The 15,429-nt window shown below is 33.8% G+C and overlaps 3 protein-coding genes across 3 annotated transcripts; 2 read left to right on the top strand and 1 right to left on the bottom strand.

Moving 5' to 3' along the window:
• The first annotated feature begins 598 nt into the window (after nucleotides 1-598).
• On the top strand, nucleotides 599-6,796 carry LOC103504255 (uncharacterized). The gene is made up of 4 exons (XM_051082901.1): nucleotides 599-1,119; nucleotides 2,847-3,364; nucleotides 3,805-4,360; nucleotides 5,962-6,796. Exons 1-4 carry the CDS (start codon nucleotides 697-699, stop codon nucleotides 6,478-6,480), a joined length of 2,016 nt encoding a protein of 671 aa, XP_050938858.1. The 5' UTR covers nucleotides 599-696; the 3' UTR covers nucleotides 6,481-6,796.
• A 2,215-nt stretch (nucleotides 6,797-9,011) lies between these two features.
• On the top strand, nucleotides 9,012-13,849 carry LOC103500587 (uncharacterized). The gene is made up of 4 exons (XM_008463941.3): nucleotides 9,012-9,431; nucleotides 9,533-10,048; nucleotides 12,102-12,605; nucleotides 13,062-13,849. Exons 1-4 carry the CDS (start codon nucleotides 9,012-9,014, stop codon nucleotides 13,578-13,580), a joined length of 1,959 nt encoding a protein of 652 aa, XP_008462163.2. The 3' UTR covers nucleotides 13,581-13,849.
• A 71-nt stretch (nucleotides 13,850-13,920) lies between these two features.
• LOC103500588 (uncharacterized) lies at nucleotides 13,921-15,051 on the bottom strand. Its single transcript, XM_008463942.3, has 2 exons — nucleotides 14,518-15,051; nucleotides 13,921-14,334 (listed from the first exon to the last, which is right to left on the bottom strand). Exons 1-2 carry the CDS (start codon nucleotides 14,653-14,655, stop codon nucleotides 14,182-14,184), a joined length of 291 nt encoding a protein of 96 aa, XP_008462164.1. The 5' UTR covers nucleotides 14,656-15,051; the 3' UTR covers nucleotides 13,921-14,181.
• Between the last annotated feature and the right edge of the window lie 378 nt (nucleotides 15,052-15,429).

Raw genomic sequence — 15,429 nt, 5'->3', positions numbered from 1 at the left:
TTTATCCAAATAAAATAAGTTTTCAATATTCAAAATCAATTTTCGACAAAGGCGTTTTTAGAATCCAATAACTTATGAAACACAAAAATGAAAAGTTTAGTACAAATTTCTGACAAAAAAAAGATTAGTTGAAGTATAAATAGTTGTTAACTGAAACATAATTCAATTGATTAAGACATATGTCATTAATGACAAGTTTCAAAACATAAAGCAGCCTTTTGGAACGAGAGTTATTCAATACTATAATAACTACCTCTAACTAAAGTAAATAGTGTTTCAAAACCGACCCTCATTTGCTATTTACTATTTGACATTCGTCATTCTTTTTTATTATTTGTTACAGTGTTTACTACTTTATTCTCAAACAAAAATAATCTATACCTAAACATAAACTACTCTAACTAATAGTTAGAACTGTAATAACTCTCTTCTTACCTCAAAAGTAAAACTAAAAGCCAAGTGGAAAAATAGGACCTAAAAGTCAAGGGACCAAAAGGATATTTCCCCTTTTTGTAAGGACTAAACTATAATATCCTTTTGGTTAATTAATTTAATTACTAAAATTATAATATAAATTCGGTATTACCATTTCTTTTCTGTTTGTTTACGCGCGTCGTCGAATCCTCCTCTTTTCTCCACATTCGTTCGTCATCTACATTCAACTCCATCTCCTCCGAAACCCCTAATTTTCAGCCCATGGAATCCATCGGTGTACTGATGACTTGTCCGATGAACGCTTACCTTGAGCAGGAGCTCGATAAGCGCTTCAATCTTTACAAGTTCTGGCAATTTCCTCAGAGGACGCAATTCCTCACGGAGCATTGCAATTCGATTCGTGCTGTTGTTGGAAATGCATCAGTTGGTGCTGATGCCACTTTGATTGATGCCTTGCCCAAGTTGGAGATTGTCTCCAGCTTCAGTGTGGGATTGGATAAGATTGATCTCAAGAAGTGCAAGGAGAAGGGGATTCGGGTCACTAATACTCCTGATGTTTTAACTGAAGACGTTGCGGATTTGGCTATTGGGTTGATTATAGCGGTGCTGAGGAGGTTGTGTGAATGTGATAGATATATCAGGAGCGGGAAGTGGAAGATTGGTAACTACAAATTGACTACCAAGGTTCTGTGTTTTTGTGCTTAATTAATGCTACCTGGTATTTTCTTTGGTGGGACATTAATGAAGGATGGGTTTACTGCTTGGATTTGGTACTATTATCTTACATGTTTAATTGGAGCATTCTCATCATTTATATTGTTGTTAGTGATAGCAAACCCAAATGGTCGATTGCTTGATTCAATTAAGAAGTGGTACTAATATTCAAGTGGTTGAACTCTTGTTCTGTGGCATTGACACAATCTCAGTGTAGGTTATGTAACCAAGGAAGAAGTTTCCCTAAGACCTGACTCTACTCGTTGAAGTGATTCCACACATTTTCAAGAAGTTCAAAATCATGTGTTGTTTTTTCAAAATGCACTGGTTTCCATAATTGCATTATCCTTCCCATTTGTAGATCAGAAGAACTAAATTCTACCAATTAATTTTTCTGTGACTGTATACTTAGTTATGTGGCTTTAGCTAGCAGAAATGTTTCATTTGTATGAAATAACAATTATCTAGGATTTGGAGATTCTTGCCTCCCTGGAGGCGAGAATTTTTGAGTTAAGTAATAATGTTTCATAGTCTCAAACCTAGTGAATGTGTTGCAGTTAGAGATTTTGGGGTGAGAAATTCTTGTTTAGAGAGTAAGATAGGCTTTTTGTTCCCTGATTTGAACTTCTTTTTCACTTGCTTCATGGGTCATCAAAACATTCATTTGATCTTTAAGGTTTCAGTGTGACATGTTTGGTCTGGTTGTATTCCATGTATGATTGGTCCCGGGAGTTTGATAAGGGTCTCTATGTAGAGTTAACATTGGTTAATATAATGGAATGATGACTAGACTTTGTTGATATGTATTTTATAAACGAGTTAGACAATTTTTCCTTATACTTAGGGATCAATTTTGAAACAAATTTCAAACTTCATGGGACTATTATAAATCAAATTTAAATCTTGGGATCAAACGTGCCACTTTAAAAACTTCAATGACCAAATAGAAAATAAATTCAAATCTCAAGAGTTTCAAAGTGTTAGCTTTGAAAACTTAGGGACAGTTCAAACCCAGGGAGAAAGGGTATTTAGCTCCCTTTTTGGCAAACCCATGAATAGTTTGCGCCTTGTTTCCCTGATAATTGACTTGAATGAACTTGGGTTTCTGTTTTCTTTTTTGAGCCAAGTGCAGCATATTTCTTTATTCAAACGTTATTCTATCTAATAGTATCAGTGCAAGAACTTTCACACACACACACACACACATTAATTTCTTTCTTTCTATTCTTGCATTTGCAATTAGCTAATGTGTTTGTTGGAAAGTTCATTGGTTTTATTTTCAAGTGTTAGAGTTTCCTCTTGCTGTTCATTCTCACTAACAGGATAAGAAATCAGTGCCAATCTTTACATATGTATTTTGGTTTGAACTTCGCCCTGTGCCAATAATGCCCACTATGGGCATGAAGAAAAGGGTGAACATAGGGTTTGAACATGAAAACTACTTTCTAGTGTTTATGTCTGAACATTTCTTGATAATTTTCAGGACCAAAGATAACGCAAGCAGAAAAGACTAAGATTCTTTTATCTTTCATAACTTTTTATGTCTTGTTTTGTTGTGATGGGCTACTTTGGCAAACATTTTTATAACTTGTCCTTCTATTAAGGGATAAGTTATCCAGTTGTATCTTTGTAATTATAATTGACCTAACCTATTGATCTATAAAAGTACTAAAAATTGCATTGATATTGCCTCTCAGTTCTCTGGAAAATCAGTTGGCATTATTGGTTTGGGAAGGATTGGCTTAGCAATTGCCAAGAGAGCTGAAGCATTCAACTGTCCAATATCTTACTACTCAAGAACAAAAAAGGAAGACTCCAAGTACAAGTATTACTCAAACCTTCTCGAGTTGGCCTCCAACTCTGATATTCTGATCATTTCTTGCGCGCTAACTAAAGAAACCCGCCTCATCGTTAATCGAGAAGTTATCGATGCATTGGGTCCAAAAGGTGTTCTCATCAACATTGGGAGGGGTTCTCACGTTGATGAACCTGAATTAGTATCTGCCTTGGTTGAAGGCCGATTAGGCGGTGCAGGACTTGATGTGTTTAAAAATGAGCCTGAAGTCCCCCAAGAGTTGTTTGCACTCGAAAATGATGTCCTGGTGCCGCATATAGGAAGAGGAACCGTTAAAACTCACAAAGAAATGGCTGGCCTTGTTCTTGGAAACCTGGAATCTCACTTCTCCAATAAACCTCTCTTAACTCCGGTGGTATAGTTTTGTTATTAAAACAAATATTAGCCTAATGCTGTTGCTGGGAGAATTCTATGGCATCCGCATCCAGTAACGACCATCAGACAAACACCTCAAGTGAACGATTCAATTCGATGATTACTAATGATTTAAAACTATAATAAGTCACATTTTACCTCAAACGTCCCTAAAAAAACTAAAATATTTTAAATGTAAAAGCTAAGTTAAAAATAGGACCTACAAGTCAAGGACCAAAAGGATATTTCCCCTTTTTGTAAGGACTGAACTATAATATAGTATATTTACCAATTTACAAATTGTGAAGTAATAATTTTACAAATTCCCTTACCTCGAACCCTTCGCCTAACGAAATAAACGGTATTTGGAAATCCCAGCAAACGTCGTCGTTTGACCTTAAAGTCGAAGGTATTATCACCTTGATTAATTAATTTAATTACTAAAATTATAATATAAATTCGGTATTACCATTTCTTTTCTGTTTGTTTACGCGCGTCGTCGAATCTTCCTCTTTTCTCCACATTCGTTCGTCATCTACATTCAACTCCATCTCCTCCGAAACCCTAAATTTTCAGCCCATGGAATCCATCGGTGTACTGATGACTTGTCCGATGAACGCTTACCTTGAGCAGGAGCTCGATAAGCGCTTCAATCTTTACAAGTTCTGGCAATTTCCTCAGAGGACGCAATTCCTCACCGAGCATTGCAATTCGATTCGTGCTGTTGTTGGGAATGCATCAGCTGGTGCTGATGCCACTTTGATTGATGCCTTGCCCAAGTTGGAGATTGTCTCCAGCTTCAGTGTGGGATTGGATAAGATTGATCTCAAGAAGTGCAAGGAGAAGGGGATTCGGGTCACTAATACTCCTGATGTTTTAACTGAAGACGTTGCGGATTTGGCTATTGGGTTGATTATAGCGGTGCTGAGGAGGTTGTGTGAATGTGATAGATATATCAGGAGCGGGAAGTGGAAGATTGGTAACTACAAATTGACTACCAAGGTTCTGTGTTTTTGTGCTTAATTAATGCTACCTGGTATTTTCTTTGGTGGGACATTAATGAAGGAGGGGTTTATTGCTTGGATTTGGTACTATTATCTAACATGTTTAATTGAAGCATTCTCATCATTTATATTGTTGTTAGTGATAGCAAACCCAAATGGTCGATTGCTTGATTCAATTAAGAAGTGGTACTAATACTCAAGTGGTTGAATTCTTGTTCTGTGGCATTGACACAATCAGAGTGTAGGTTATGTAACCAAGGAAGAAGTTCCCTAAGACCTGACTCTAGTCGTTGAAGTAATTCCACACATTTTCCAGAAGTTCAAAATCCTGTGTTGTTTTTTCAAAATGCACTGGTTTCCATAATTCCATTATCCTTCCCATTTGTAGATCAGAAGAACTAAGTTCTACCAATTAATTTTTCTGTGACTGTATACTTAGTTATGTGGCTTTAGCTAGCAGAAATGTTTCATCTGTATGAAATAACTATTATCTAGGATTTGGGGCCAGAAGTTGTTGTTTAGAGAGTAAGATAGGCTTTTGTTCCCTGATTTGAACTTCTTTTTCACTTGGTTCATGGATTGTCAAAACATTCATTTGAGGTTTCAGGGTGACATGTTTGGTCTGGTTGTATTTGATTTATGATTGGTCCCGGGAGTTTGATAAGGGTCTGTATGTGGAGTTAACATTGTTTAATATAATGGAATGATGACTAGACTTCGTTGATATGTATTTTTCCTTATACTTGGTGATCAATTTGAAACTAATTTCAAACTTCATGGGACTGTTATAAATCAAATTTAAATCTTGGGATCAACATGTCACTTTTAAAACTTCAATGACCAAATAGAAAATAAATTCAAATCTTAAGAGTTTCAAGTGTTAGCTTTGGAAATTTAGGGACAATTTGAATCTCAGGGACAAAAGGGTATTTAGTTTTTCCCTTTTGGCAAACCCATGCATAGGTTGCACCTTGCTTCACTGACAATTGACTTGAATGAACTTATGTTTCTGTTTTCTTTTTTGAGCCAAGTGCAGCGTATTTCTTTATTCAAACGTTATTCTATCTAATAGTACCAGTGCAAGAATTTTCACACACACACACATATTCATTTCTTTCTTTCTATTTTTGCATCTGCAATTAGCTAATGTGTTTGTTGGAAAGTTCATTGGTTTTACAAGTGTTAGAGTTTCCTCTTGCTATTCATTCTCACTAACAGAATAAGAAATCAGTGCCAATATTTATATATGTATTTTGGTTTGAACTTCGCCCTGTGCCAATAATGCCCACAGTTAATTATCGGCTTGAAGAAAAGGATGAACATAAGGTTTGAACATGAAAACTACTTTCTAGTGTTTATGTCTGAACATTTCTTGCTAATTTTCAGAACCAAAGATAACGCAAGCAGAAAAGACTTCGGATCCTTTTATCTTTCGAAACTTTTTATGTCTTGTTTTGTTGTGATGTTGCTACTTTGGCAAACATTTTTATTTGTCCTTCTATTAAGGGATAAGGTATCCAGTTATATCTTTGTAATTATAATTGACCTAACCTATTGATCTATAAAAGTACTAAAAATTGCATTGCTATTGCCTCTCAGTTCTCTGGAAAATCAGTTGGCATTATTGGTTTGGGAAGGATTGGCTTAGCAATTGCCAAAAGAGCTGAAGCATTCAACTGTCCAATATCTTATCACTCAAGAACAAAAAAGGAAGACTCCAAGTACAAGTACTACTCAAACCTTCTCGAGTTGGCCTCCAACTCTGATATTCTGATCATTGCTTGCGCGCTAACTAAAGAAACCCACCACATCGTTAATCGAGAAGTTATCGATGCATTGGGTCCAAAAGGTGTTCTCATCAACATTGGGAGGGGTTCTCACGTCGATGAACCTGAATTAGTAGCTGCCCTGGTTGAAGGCCGATTAGGCGGTGCAGGACTTGATGTGTTTGAAAATGAGCCTGAAGTCCCCCAAGAGCTGTTTGCACTCGAAAATGTTGTCCTGGTGCCGCATATAGGAAGTGGAACCGTTGAAACTCGCAAAGAAATGGCTGACCTTGTTCTTGGAAACCTGGAATCTCACTTCTCCAATAAACCTCTCTTAACTCCGGTGGTATAGTTTTGTTATTGAAACAAATATTAGCCTAATGCTGTTGCCTGGAGAATTCTATGGCATCCGCATCCAGTAACCATCAGACAAACACCTCGAGTGAACGATTCAATTCGATGATTACTACCTGGTGATGTTCATAATTTGAATCTTCTAAGATTATTGCTTTCAGCCCTTATCTGTCGATATGATATGTGATGATATCTGAAGAAACGTTATTGGGCGCAATGCTATATGTGATATTTGTTTGGCGAAGTTTTCTATTACAATTGTGTATAATCCAAAACTGAAAGGCAAAATTGAAAACTCCTTAATACTTTGATTCTTTTTCTTTCCACATTTTAGAACTTTAATTTTTGTTTTTTCCCCTAATATTTTGTTAGATTCTCTATTTTTTTTTTCAATTTTATATATGAAAATCAAAATCAAATAATTATTTATCGAAAATATCCGAAAATAAGTAATATAGTCATAATTGAATTTAATTATTTAATTACTATTAGAATATCTTTTAATTAAATATTATTAAATATAAAAATAATATAGATTAGTTTAGATTATTAATAAGTAATAATAAAATCTTATACTAAATAATTAAAATAACACAGAATACCAACGATACATGTATTGAATAATATAATTATATTCAATAACTAATTAAAATAAAAATTAACAACCATCAAATTAATAATTACGGGCAAGTTGATGCCATTGCTCAAAATATTTAGAAAAAAATACGAATGTCTAAATATACGAATGGATAAGTACACAAAATAAAAAAAGAAAAATCAAGAAAAATACATATTTTTATTCATTTTACTATATTAAGAAAATGTACTTTCTTTTTTTTTTTTTTTTTTCATTTTTGAGCTCATACCATATTTTGGTTCTGAAAGATGCTTCAAAACTCGATTCTTGCAGTGCACAATTTTACATTTAACCAATAAACTTTAGGAATATCATATAAAAAAATATTTCATTACTTTATCATGACATTTGATCTTAGCCAAAAGGAGGAGAAAGGTATAAGTTAAGACTTTATTATATCTCTTGTTTGTATTATTTTTCCCTTATATTTGTGTTTTTTTTTCTTTCCCTTGTAGAAAGATATTTAAATTAGATTGATATAATTTTTTGCTATCATATTCCTAAAGAACTTTTTTCCCAATTGCAAAAAAAAAAAAAAAAAAAAAAAAAAAGTATTTGACATTTTATTATTATTATTATTATTAGGGGAATTATTATGAGTACCTCAACATTTTATTATTAATTTCTTTAGTTAACATTTTCATTTCTTTATTAAAAGAGTCCTAAAAAAGTTCCATATCCTTTTATTATTATTATTATTATTATTATTATTATTATTATTATTATTAAAGAAGAAAGAAAGGATACTCTAAAGATACATTTTATTTATTATTTTAATAATTTTTTTGTACACAAGTTGAAAGGAAAACACTTTTTTTTTTTATAATCAATTAATATATTTAAGAACATTTATTTTTTCAAGATTATTTTAAGTTTGAGACATTTTTTTAAAGTATAAATGGGTTATCTAATACTATCTTTTAGGAATATTTGTACAAAATAAATAAAATTATCTAAATATAATTATTTGACACGTAACAAGTTCATGTTACTTCAACTTTTTTAATAAAAAGAATAGATTTGAATAAGTTGGGCATATATCAACTTCTATATTAGCAATGATCTTTTAAGTATCTTAATCTTTGATTTTAGACTATGCTTCTCGTTGTCGCACTTAGAGATTTGTCGTATATCAATATTTTAATTATTTAGAGTATGTTTGGTCAAGGAGTCGTTCGAGAGTAGAGAGTAGGAACATATATTGAATTGTGAACGACACTCTTTATTTGGTCCAAAAAGTTTATAAACCACACTACTAAAAAGACATTAACTTTATATCTTATCAACTCTTTATATCATAGATTCTATGAGTTCACGCCAACTCTATAGATTTCATACTCATTATTTACCACCGTTCAACTCCATATCCTAAATATTTTTGTATGTATCAAAACCTCACTTAATTTGTTTCTAAATGAATTGAGTAATGTTTTTTTTAATCTTTTATTTACTATAATTCTAAATCTAAAATTAAAAAAGAGCTTGAATTCAATAAAAAAATTTAAAACTTACACTACTTCTCAAAAATAGAACAAAAATATAAAACACATTCTAAATTCTCAACCATATATATATATATATATCCCTACACATATACATAGTTAAAAAGAAAGTTAGAATAACGGAGAAGAAAGAAAATTTTTCGTAAAAAGAAAAGAGATGACTGATATTAACAGACATCAATGTATAGAGAAATCTAAAACTTTATTATATTTTAGTGAAATCCTTCTAGAGGCGATCAGATTTCTTTTATTATTAATTTTTTTAAAAAAATACTTAGCTTATAAGTTAAGGCAATAAACCAACGGTATATATTTGAGAGTTGATATGTGTTAAGAAGAAGAAAAAGATCACTACCCAAAGTTAGCAACTTTTGTTTTGCTTATCAACAAATGGAACGCAATAACATTGGAGTTGCTATGACCAACCCAATGTCGAGTTACCTTGAAGAACAGCTGGAAAGGCGGTTCAATCTGTTCAAGCTTTGGAAATCTACAACGCTGGATTCCCACACCGCCAAATCCATCAGAGCGGTGGTTTGCAGTACTCAGGTTGGTGCCACCGCCGATTTGATCGATTCCTTTCCGGCTTTGGAAATCGTAGCGACGTTCAGTGTGGGGTTGGACAAAGTTGATTTGAAGAAATGTATGGAAAAGGGGATTAGAGTTACCAACACTCCCGACGTTTTGACGGACGATGTCGCCGATGCTGCGATTGGACTTGCCATAGCGGTTTTGAGAAGGATTTGTGAGTGTGATCGCTTTGTTAGGAGTGGTTCCTGGCTCACTCGCGAATTCAGATTGACATCTAAGGTTTGTTAGTTATGGCTGATCAACTCATTTAAATAAAAAAGTCTGTTAATTTGAATACAAAACATTAAACTTTGGTTATATATGTGTGCATGGTTGATCAGTTCAGTGGCAAATCAGTAGGGATAATTGGGTTAGGAAGAATTGGGTCAGCCATAGCGAAGAGAGCTCAAGCATTTGGTTGCACCATCAATTATTTCTCAAGGACCGAAAAGCATCAACACACCGACTACAAATACTTCCCCAAACTCCTAGACATGGCTAAGAATTCCCAGATTATGTTCGTTTCATGTGCTCTAACGGAAGAAACCAAGCACATTGTGAATCGGGAAGTACTTGATGCATTGGGACCAAATGGCATTCTTATCAACGTGGGTCGAGGTGCTCACGTCGACGAGCCCGAACTCATCTCGGCACTGCTGGAGGGTCGTTTGGGAGGAGCGGGATTAGATGTATATGAAAACGAACCCCATGTAGCTGAACAATTGATTCATCAGCTTGAGAATACAGTGCTTTTGCCTCATGTGGGATCTGATACCATTGATACTAATATTGCCATGGCTGACCTTGTCATTGCCAACTTGGAAGCTCACTTCAAGAATCAACCTCTCATCACTCCTGTGAGTTAATTCTGTTATATATATATATATATATATTTATTTACAATGTTGAGATCTCTACTTATTTGTGGTTTGACTAACAGAAAAAAGTAATTGCTACTGTTTACAAGTTTTGTAATTGCATTACTAAATGGAAGTTAAAGTACATCTAAATGTTGAAATATCATTTCGATGGAAACGTCGAGAAGATCGATTTTATGAAAATATTAATAAAAAGTTTGAAAAACTCGATGGATATCAATAAAAATTTGATCGTGACTTTAGATTGTAATTGACCAATTTTAATCATTGTTCTATAAAGTAAAATAAATTTAAATGTTCGTGTAAAAGTACATGTTAGAGTCCTTTAAAAAGAAAACTGAAATTCGTTAATAAAAGAAGTTTAGGGAATAATTTGAGGTGAAATGACGGTTAAAATTCTTATAAAAAATAAATACAGGAGAAATTATAAAAAATAACAAATTTAACAAAATACAACAAAATTTTAAATTCTATCGATGGTAGACATTTATACACACTAATATGCTTTTATTTATCAGTCAGTAATAGAAGTCCATGAATCCGATAAAATCCAAAATGATATATGTTATAAATATTTTAATTTATTTTACTATATTTAAAAATATTCTATAAATATATATATATATATATATATATATATATTTTCAAATTCATTTTCTTTTAAAATGAAACTTCCAAATTGAAATCGAGAAGAGTTATAAATATGAAAAGGTACATAGCACGTTAAGAAATATTCATCGTCCGTAAAAAATAACGATGACAAATGAAATTATAGAATCGTATATAACTATGAACATAAAGTTGAAAATTTTTTAACTCATAATTTTCTTCGAATTTTACCGAAATACGTGAGAACCCAAAATTTCTCGAGATTTTAATGAAAAATTCTGATGAAACATACATAGGTATATAATGTTTTATTTGACGACTAAGATTGATTTTATGTGTGAAACAGTGTTATCATAGATCTCGTGTGTAACATTCAACATGGAGTATTGTTATAAGGAATAAGCTCACAACATTCAACATCGTCACTCATAATTAGAAGAAGATCATGGAGTTTTTACGAGAAGAAAGTAGCTTTTTTTCTTTTTAGTGGAATTGGATTATGTAGGTAATGTGTAATTGAATGGTTGGATTTATCTTCGAAATTAAATGTCATATTTACATTTATTAAAGGAAATAATTTCATGAAATTGGTATTAAGAAATAATTGCAAATAGGTGAATGATTATAGGGGGGAAATTGGATGAACAAACATAGTCTAATTTTAACATATGAATATTCAAATCTTTAGACATTTATGAAATTTTGTCCTATTTGCCTAATTTTTCAATCTTTTCATTTCCTTTCTATCTTAGGCCTTATTTGCCTAATTATAAATGATTGCTTATTATTTTTCATTTTAAATTGTCTCTATGGCTCATATTCAAATTTTAAAATATTTGAATCTTTAAGATTTCACACTTTTTATTTTACCATTTTTCTTTTGTCTTTTTTTTTTAAAAAAAAATTGACATATATTCTCGTAATAATTATAGAACGCCGGTAAACAACATGAAACGTAGTCAAATGTGTTTCACCTCATCAAAATAATATCTATTTTGCATACTACTTTTGATTTATCGCGTTAAACTTAGGGTAAACGTAATATTACACGTTTTACATAATTTCTAAAATATGAAAAGTATATAGAAAGTAATAATTGAAAAAATGAAGAAAAAAAAAGATATCTTCACGTGACATCGAAAGCAAATTTGTTTGAAGAATGTGAGAATTAGAAAGTTTATGTATAGAGTAATTACAATGTATAGAAACTCTATGAATAATAATAATAATTAAATATATTACAAATATAGTAAAATTTACATAAACTTCTATCGTTGATACTCTTATTGTTTATTACCGATAAATCAATATTTGCATCATGGTCTATTAATAATAGATATCTATCCTAGATAAACTTTAATATATTTTACTATATTTATAATTTTTTAAAAATGTTTTTGGTACATAAAAACGACATTTGGTCCCGGAAAATTGGTTGATGATATCTGCTTATGTTTGGAAATTGTTGCTCCGATCCGCCGGAACTTTTCGCCGCTTTTTGAGAATGGAGAGTATAGGAGTTGCAATGACCACTCCAATGTTCGGTTATCTTGAACAAAACCTTGAGAGACGATTCAATCTCTTCAAGCTTTGGAACCATCCTCTCGACTCCGACTTCCTTCAACACAACGCTCAATCAATCAGAGCAGTAGTCGGCTGCACCACGTCCGGCGCCGACGCTCATTTGATTGATACATTCCCCAATTTGGAAATCGTAGCCACCTTCAGCGTCGGACTGGACAAGATTGATTTGCCGAAATGTTTGGAGAAGGGGATAAGGGTTGTTAATACACCCGACGTGTTGACGGACGATGTCGCCGACGCTGCGATTGGACTGGCCATGGCGGTTCTGAGGAGGATTTCTGAGTCTGATCGGTTCGTCAGAAGTGGGTCTTGGATGAAAGATGAATTCGGATTGGCAACGAGGGTATGCTGCTTTTGTTTACGAATTACGATAGGTTAAAGATTGTTGTGAACTAGTTTTTAGTCGTTGGATTATCTACTGTCTGGAATTGGATTATAGGCTTATAGAGAAAATCATTGATGATATTGCTTGTTTTGATTGAGCTGGAAGCTAGAGGAGAGAAACCTTCGGGTTGTGTGGCATGAATTTGAGATAATAGATATTATGGTGGATATTAGAGAGATGTTATTTTGTCATTTCCAATTTTCCATAAACTCAAATCTGATTGAACATCCAAGATTACTCTTTTTAGCTTTTCACATTATCTGGTTTTTCCTAATCCTATCTATACCACTCTTTTAATCTTGGACCAAAACGTATAATCGAGTCTTGATGGCGATAGATTTTTTCCTAACTATGAACACTATTGCTAATTCATGTTACTTGATTGGTTGATTGATTTAGTAGTTGTCTTTTCAGTTCAATGGCAAGTCCGTTGGCATTCTTGGGTTGGGAAGGATTGGTTCAGCCATTGCCAAAAGAGCAGAAGCATTTGGCTGCAACATCGGTTATTTCTCAAGGACTGAAAAGCATCACAGTGGTTACAAATACTTTCCCAGCGTCTTAGACTTGGCTGCAAATTCCCAGATTCTGTTTGTGTCATGCATTCTGACTGAAGAAACTAAGCACATTGTCAATAGAGAAGTAATTGATGCATTAGGACCAAATGGCATTCTTATCAATGTTGGACGAGGTGCTCATGTCAATGAATCTGAGCTAGTCTCAGCGCTACTTGAACGACGTTTAGGTGGGGCGGGATTAGATGTATTTGAAAATGAGCCCCATGTTCCTGAAAAATTGCTTGAGCTTAATAATGTAGTTCTTCTGCCTCATGTGGGAACAGATACCATTGAGACCAGCATCGCAATGGCGGACCTTGTGATTAGGAACTTGGAGGCACATTTCAGGAATGAACCTCTGATTACTCCTGTGATTTGATTTTGTTATACTTTTAGCCATTTCCTGGTGTCATTGAAACTCTTGAACAAGGGTGTTAATCTTATTGTTGTCTTACGATCTCTCTTGTTTCCCAGAAAGATCGTTGTCATGCAGTCTTTAGTGGATGAAAAATATGTCCATTTCTCATTCTAGCTGGCCCCTTATTTATCAGGCGGCCTTGTTAGGGGTTTCAATTTGTAAATACGATTCCAATTGACAAGTCTTGGACAATTTATTACCATTTCAATCAACAAGGAGATTTTCTGTAATTGATTTTCTTTATCCAATAATTAGCCAATCTTTACAGAAAATAGAAAACGAAGCAAAGGGGCAATGAAAATACGTGAAAAGGATTAAGAACCGTCTCCCCTGATTTCAATATTTACATAGTATACCCACAAAAGCATTAAAAGCTTTTTGAACATAAACATCCAAACAACTCCACAATGTCAATTTGTACGTTTCCTACCATCTCCCTTACGCTTCTTCAATTCGACCTTACCCTTTCAATCGAATTGACGTAGCCACAGGAAAGGAAAGCGATTGTTTCTGCTTCTCAAACTCTCTAGAGATTCAAATTAAGAGAAAACACAACTAAAAATCATGGGGCCGAAGAAGTCACCCCTTTGAAGATGAGAAAGTTGAGGGTCTCCAGTTTGAAGTAGATGAAAGACCCCTTGGAGTGGGTGAAGAAACAACCAAAATTTGAACCAACCACACATTGCCATCCGCTTCCATATTTGTTGTCGAAGTCCTGCACATCAACAACCAAAAGAGTTTAAGGATCAAAGCCTGAGATTCTCTTACCGACCTCTTGTCTTCTATACAGACACAGAACCAACACGGTTCTGCTATTAAAGTCAAGAAAAAAACATCTGCAACCCACCATTTTCTCCTACATACACATCAAACGAGGGGAGGGAGAAAGAGAGAGGACCTTTTTTATGTGGGCAGCAATGGATTTGCAGTCAAAAACATCATAGAGATCCAGAGCTTTAGAAGCAGCGTCCATGGCTTGGATCTGCATCTTGCCAGGCATATCTGTATCCTGTACCAAAGCTTTACCTTCCAACATCCTTTCCCCTTTGCTGAAAAGAGAAAACTGGTAGGGATTGGCTCTCGGAGATCTCTTTTGAGTCTTATCTTCAAAACCCAGAAAAGATTATCCCAAACTCAAGTGCTTCTTATTCCAAGGGTATAAACGAACAAAGAAACACGAATGAAGGAAGTAAATGGACAATGATTATATACAAGGAAAGCCTCTGGAAGCCCCTCTTCCAAATGTGATGGAATCTTTTGAAATTCAAGTTTTAAGATGGTACATATTCCGATAAATATTATTTTCCTGTCATTCTCTCTCCCCACTTTAAGGACTTTTAACAATATTCTATTAATGAAAAATCTTTTTTTTCTCTCTCTATCTCTTACTTTCCCTTTTCCCTGCGCTAAAGATAATTATGGGTAGAGGATAAAGGTGCTGAGGCCAATAATGAAGCCAAGTTTTTGATTTGGATTTTTCTGTCAATGGGTTGATGTGGGATAGGGCTGTTAAGTCCTGTCCTAAAGTTAAATAATAGAAAGAAAAAAAATTACCCGCTCTATGATGTGGATCAAAGTCAAGGATCCACGTTGAAATTAATAGATATATATATAAAAGGATCCACGTGAATTCTTTGATGCCATCCGATGAAAGGCGGTCTGAACCCCAACAAACTCTTCACTGACACCAGTCTAAATGGATAAATTAGCAGTTTTAAAGGATGAGGCTTTAGATCTGATTCTGAGATTAACTTGGAAGCAGATCAAAATGAACGATATCCTGTTGATGCTAATTTTATAAAATCGCAAC

Source organism: Cucumis melo, chromosome 1, assembly GCF_025177605.1.
Source record: "Cucumis melo cultivar AY chromosome 1, USDA_Cmelo_AY_1.0, whole genome shotgun sequence".
In the NCBI taxonomy this organism is placed as follows: Eukaryota; Viridiplantae; Streptophyta; class Magnoliopsida; order Cucurbitales; family Cucurbitaceae; genus Cucumis; species Cucumis melo.
Note: the sequence above shows the minus strand (reverse complement) of the source record. Positions and strands in the feature narration are given on the sequence as shown.

Coding starts and splice junctions, on each gene's coding strand:
- LOC103500588 (XM_008463942.3), bottom strand. CDS start 14,655: ATGTTGGAAGGTAAAGCTTTGGTACAGGATACAGATATGCCTGGCAAG. Junction 14,335..14,517: donor TTGCTGCCCACATAAAAAAG/GTCCTCTCTCTT, acceptor GTTGATGTGCAG/GACTTCGACAACAAATATGG.
- LOC103500587 (XM_008463941.3), top strand. CDS start 9,012: ATGGAACGCAATAACATTGGAGTTGCTATGACCAACCCAATGTCGAGT. Junction 9,432..9,532: donor AATTCAGATTGACATCTAAG/GTTTGTTAGTTA, acceptor ATGGTTGATCAG/TTCAGTGGCAAATCAGTAGG. Junction 10,049..12,101: donor ATCAACCTCTCATCACTCCT/GTGAGTTAATTC, acceptor CGACATTTGGTC/CCGGAAAATTGGTTGATGAT.
- LOC103504255 (XM_051082901.1), top strand. CDS start 697: ATGGAATCCATCGGTGTACTGATGACTTGTCCGATGAACGCTTACCTT. Junction 1,120..2,846: donor ACTACAAATTGACTACCAAG/GTTCTGTGTTTT, acceptor ATTGCCTCTCAG/TTCTCTGGAAAATCAGTTGG. Junction 3,365..3,804: donor CTCTTAACTCCGGTGGTATA/GTTTTGTTATTA, acceptor TAATTACTAAAA/TTATAATATAAATTCGGTAT.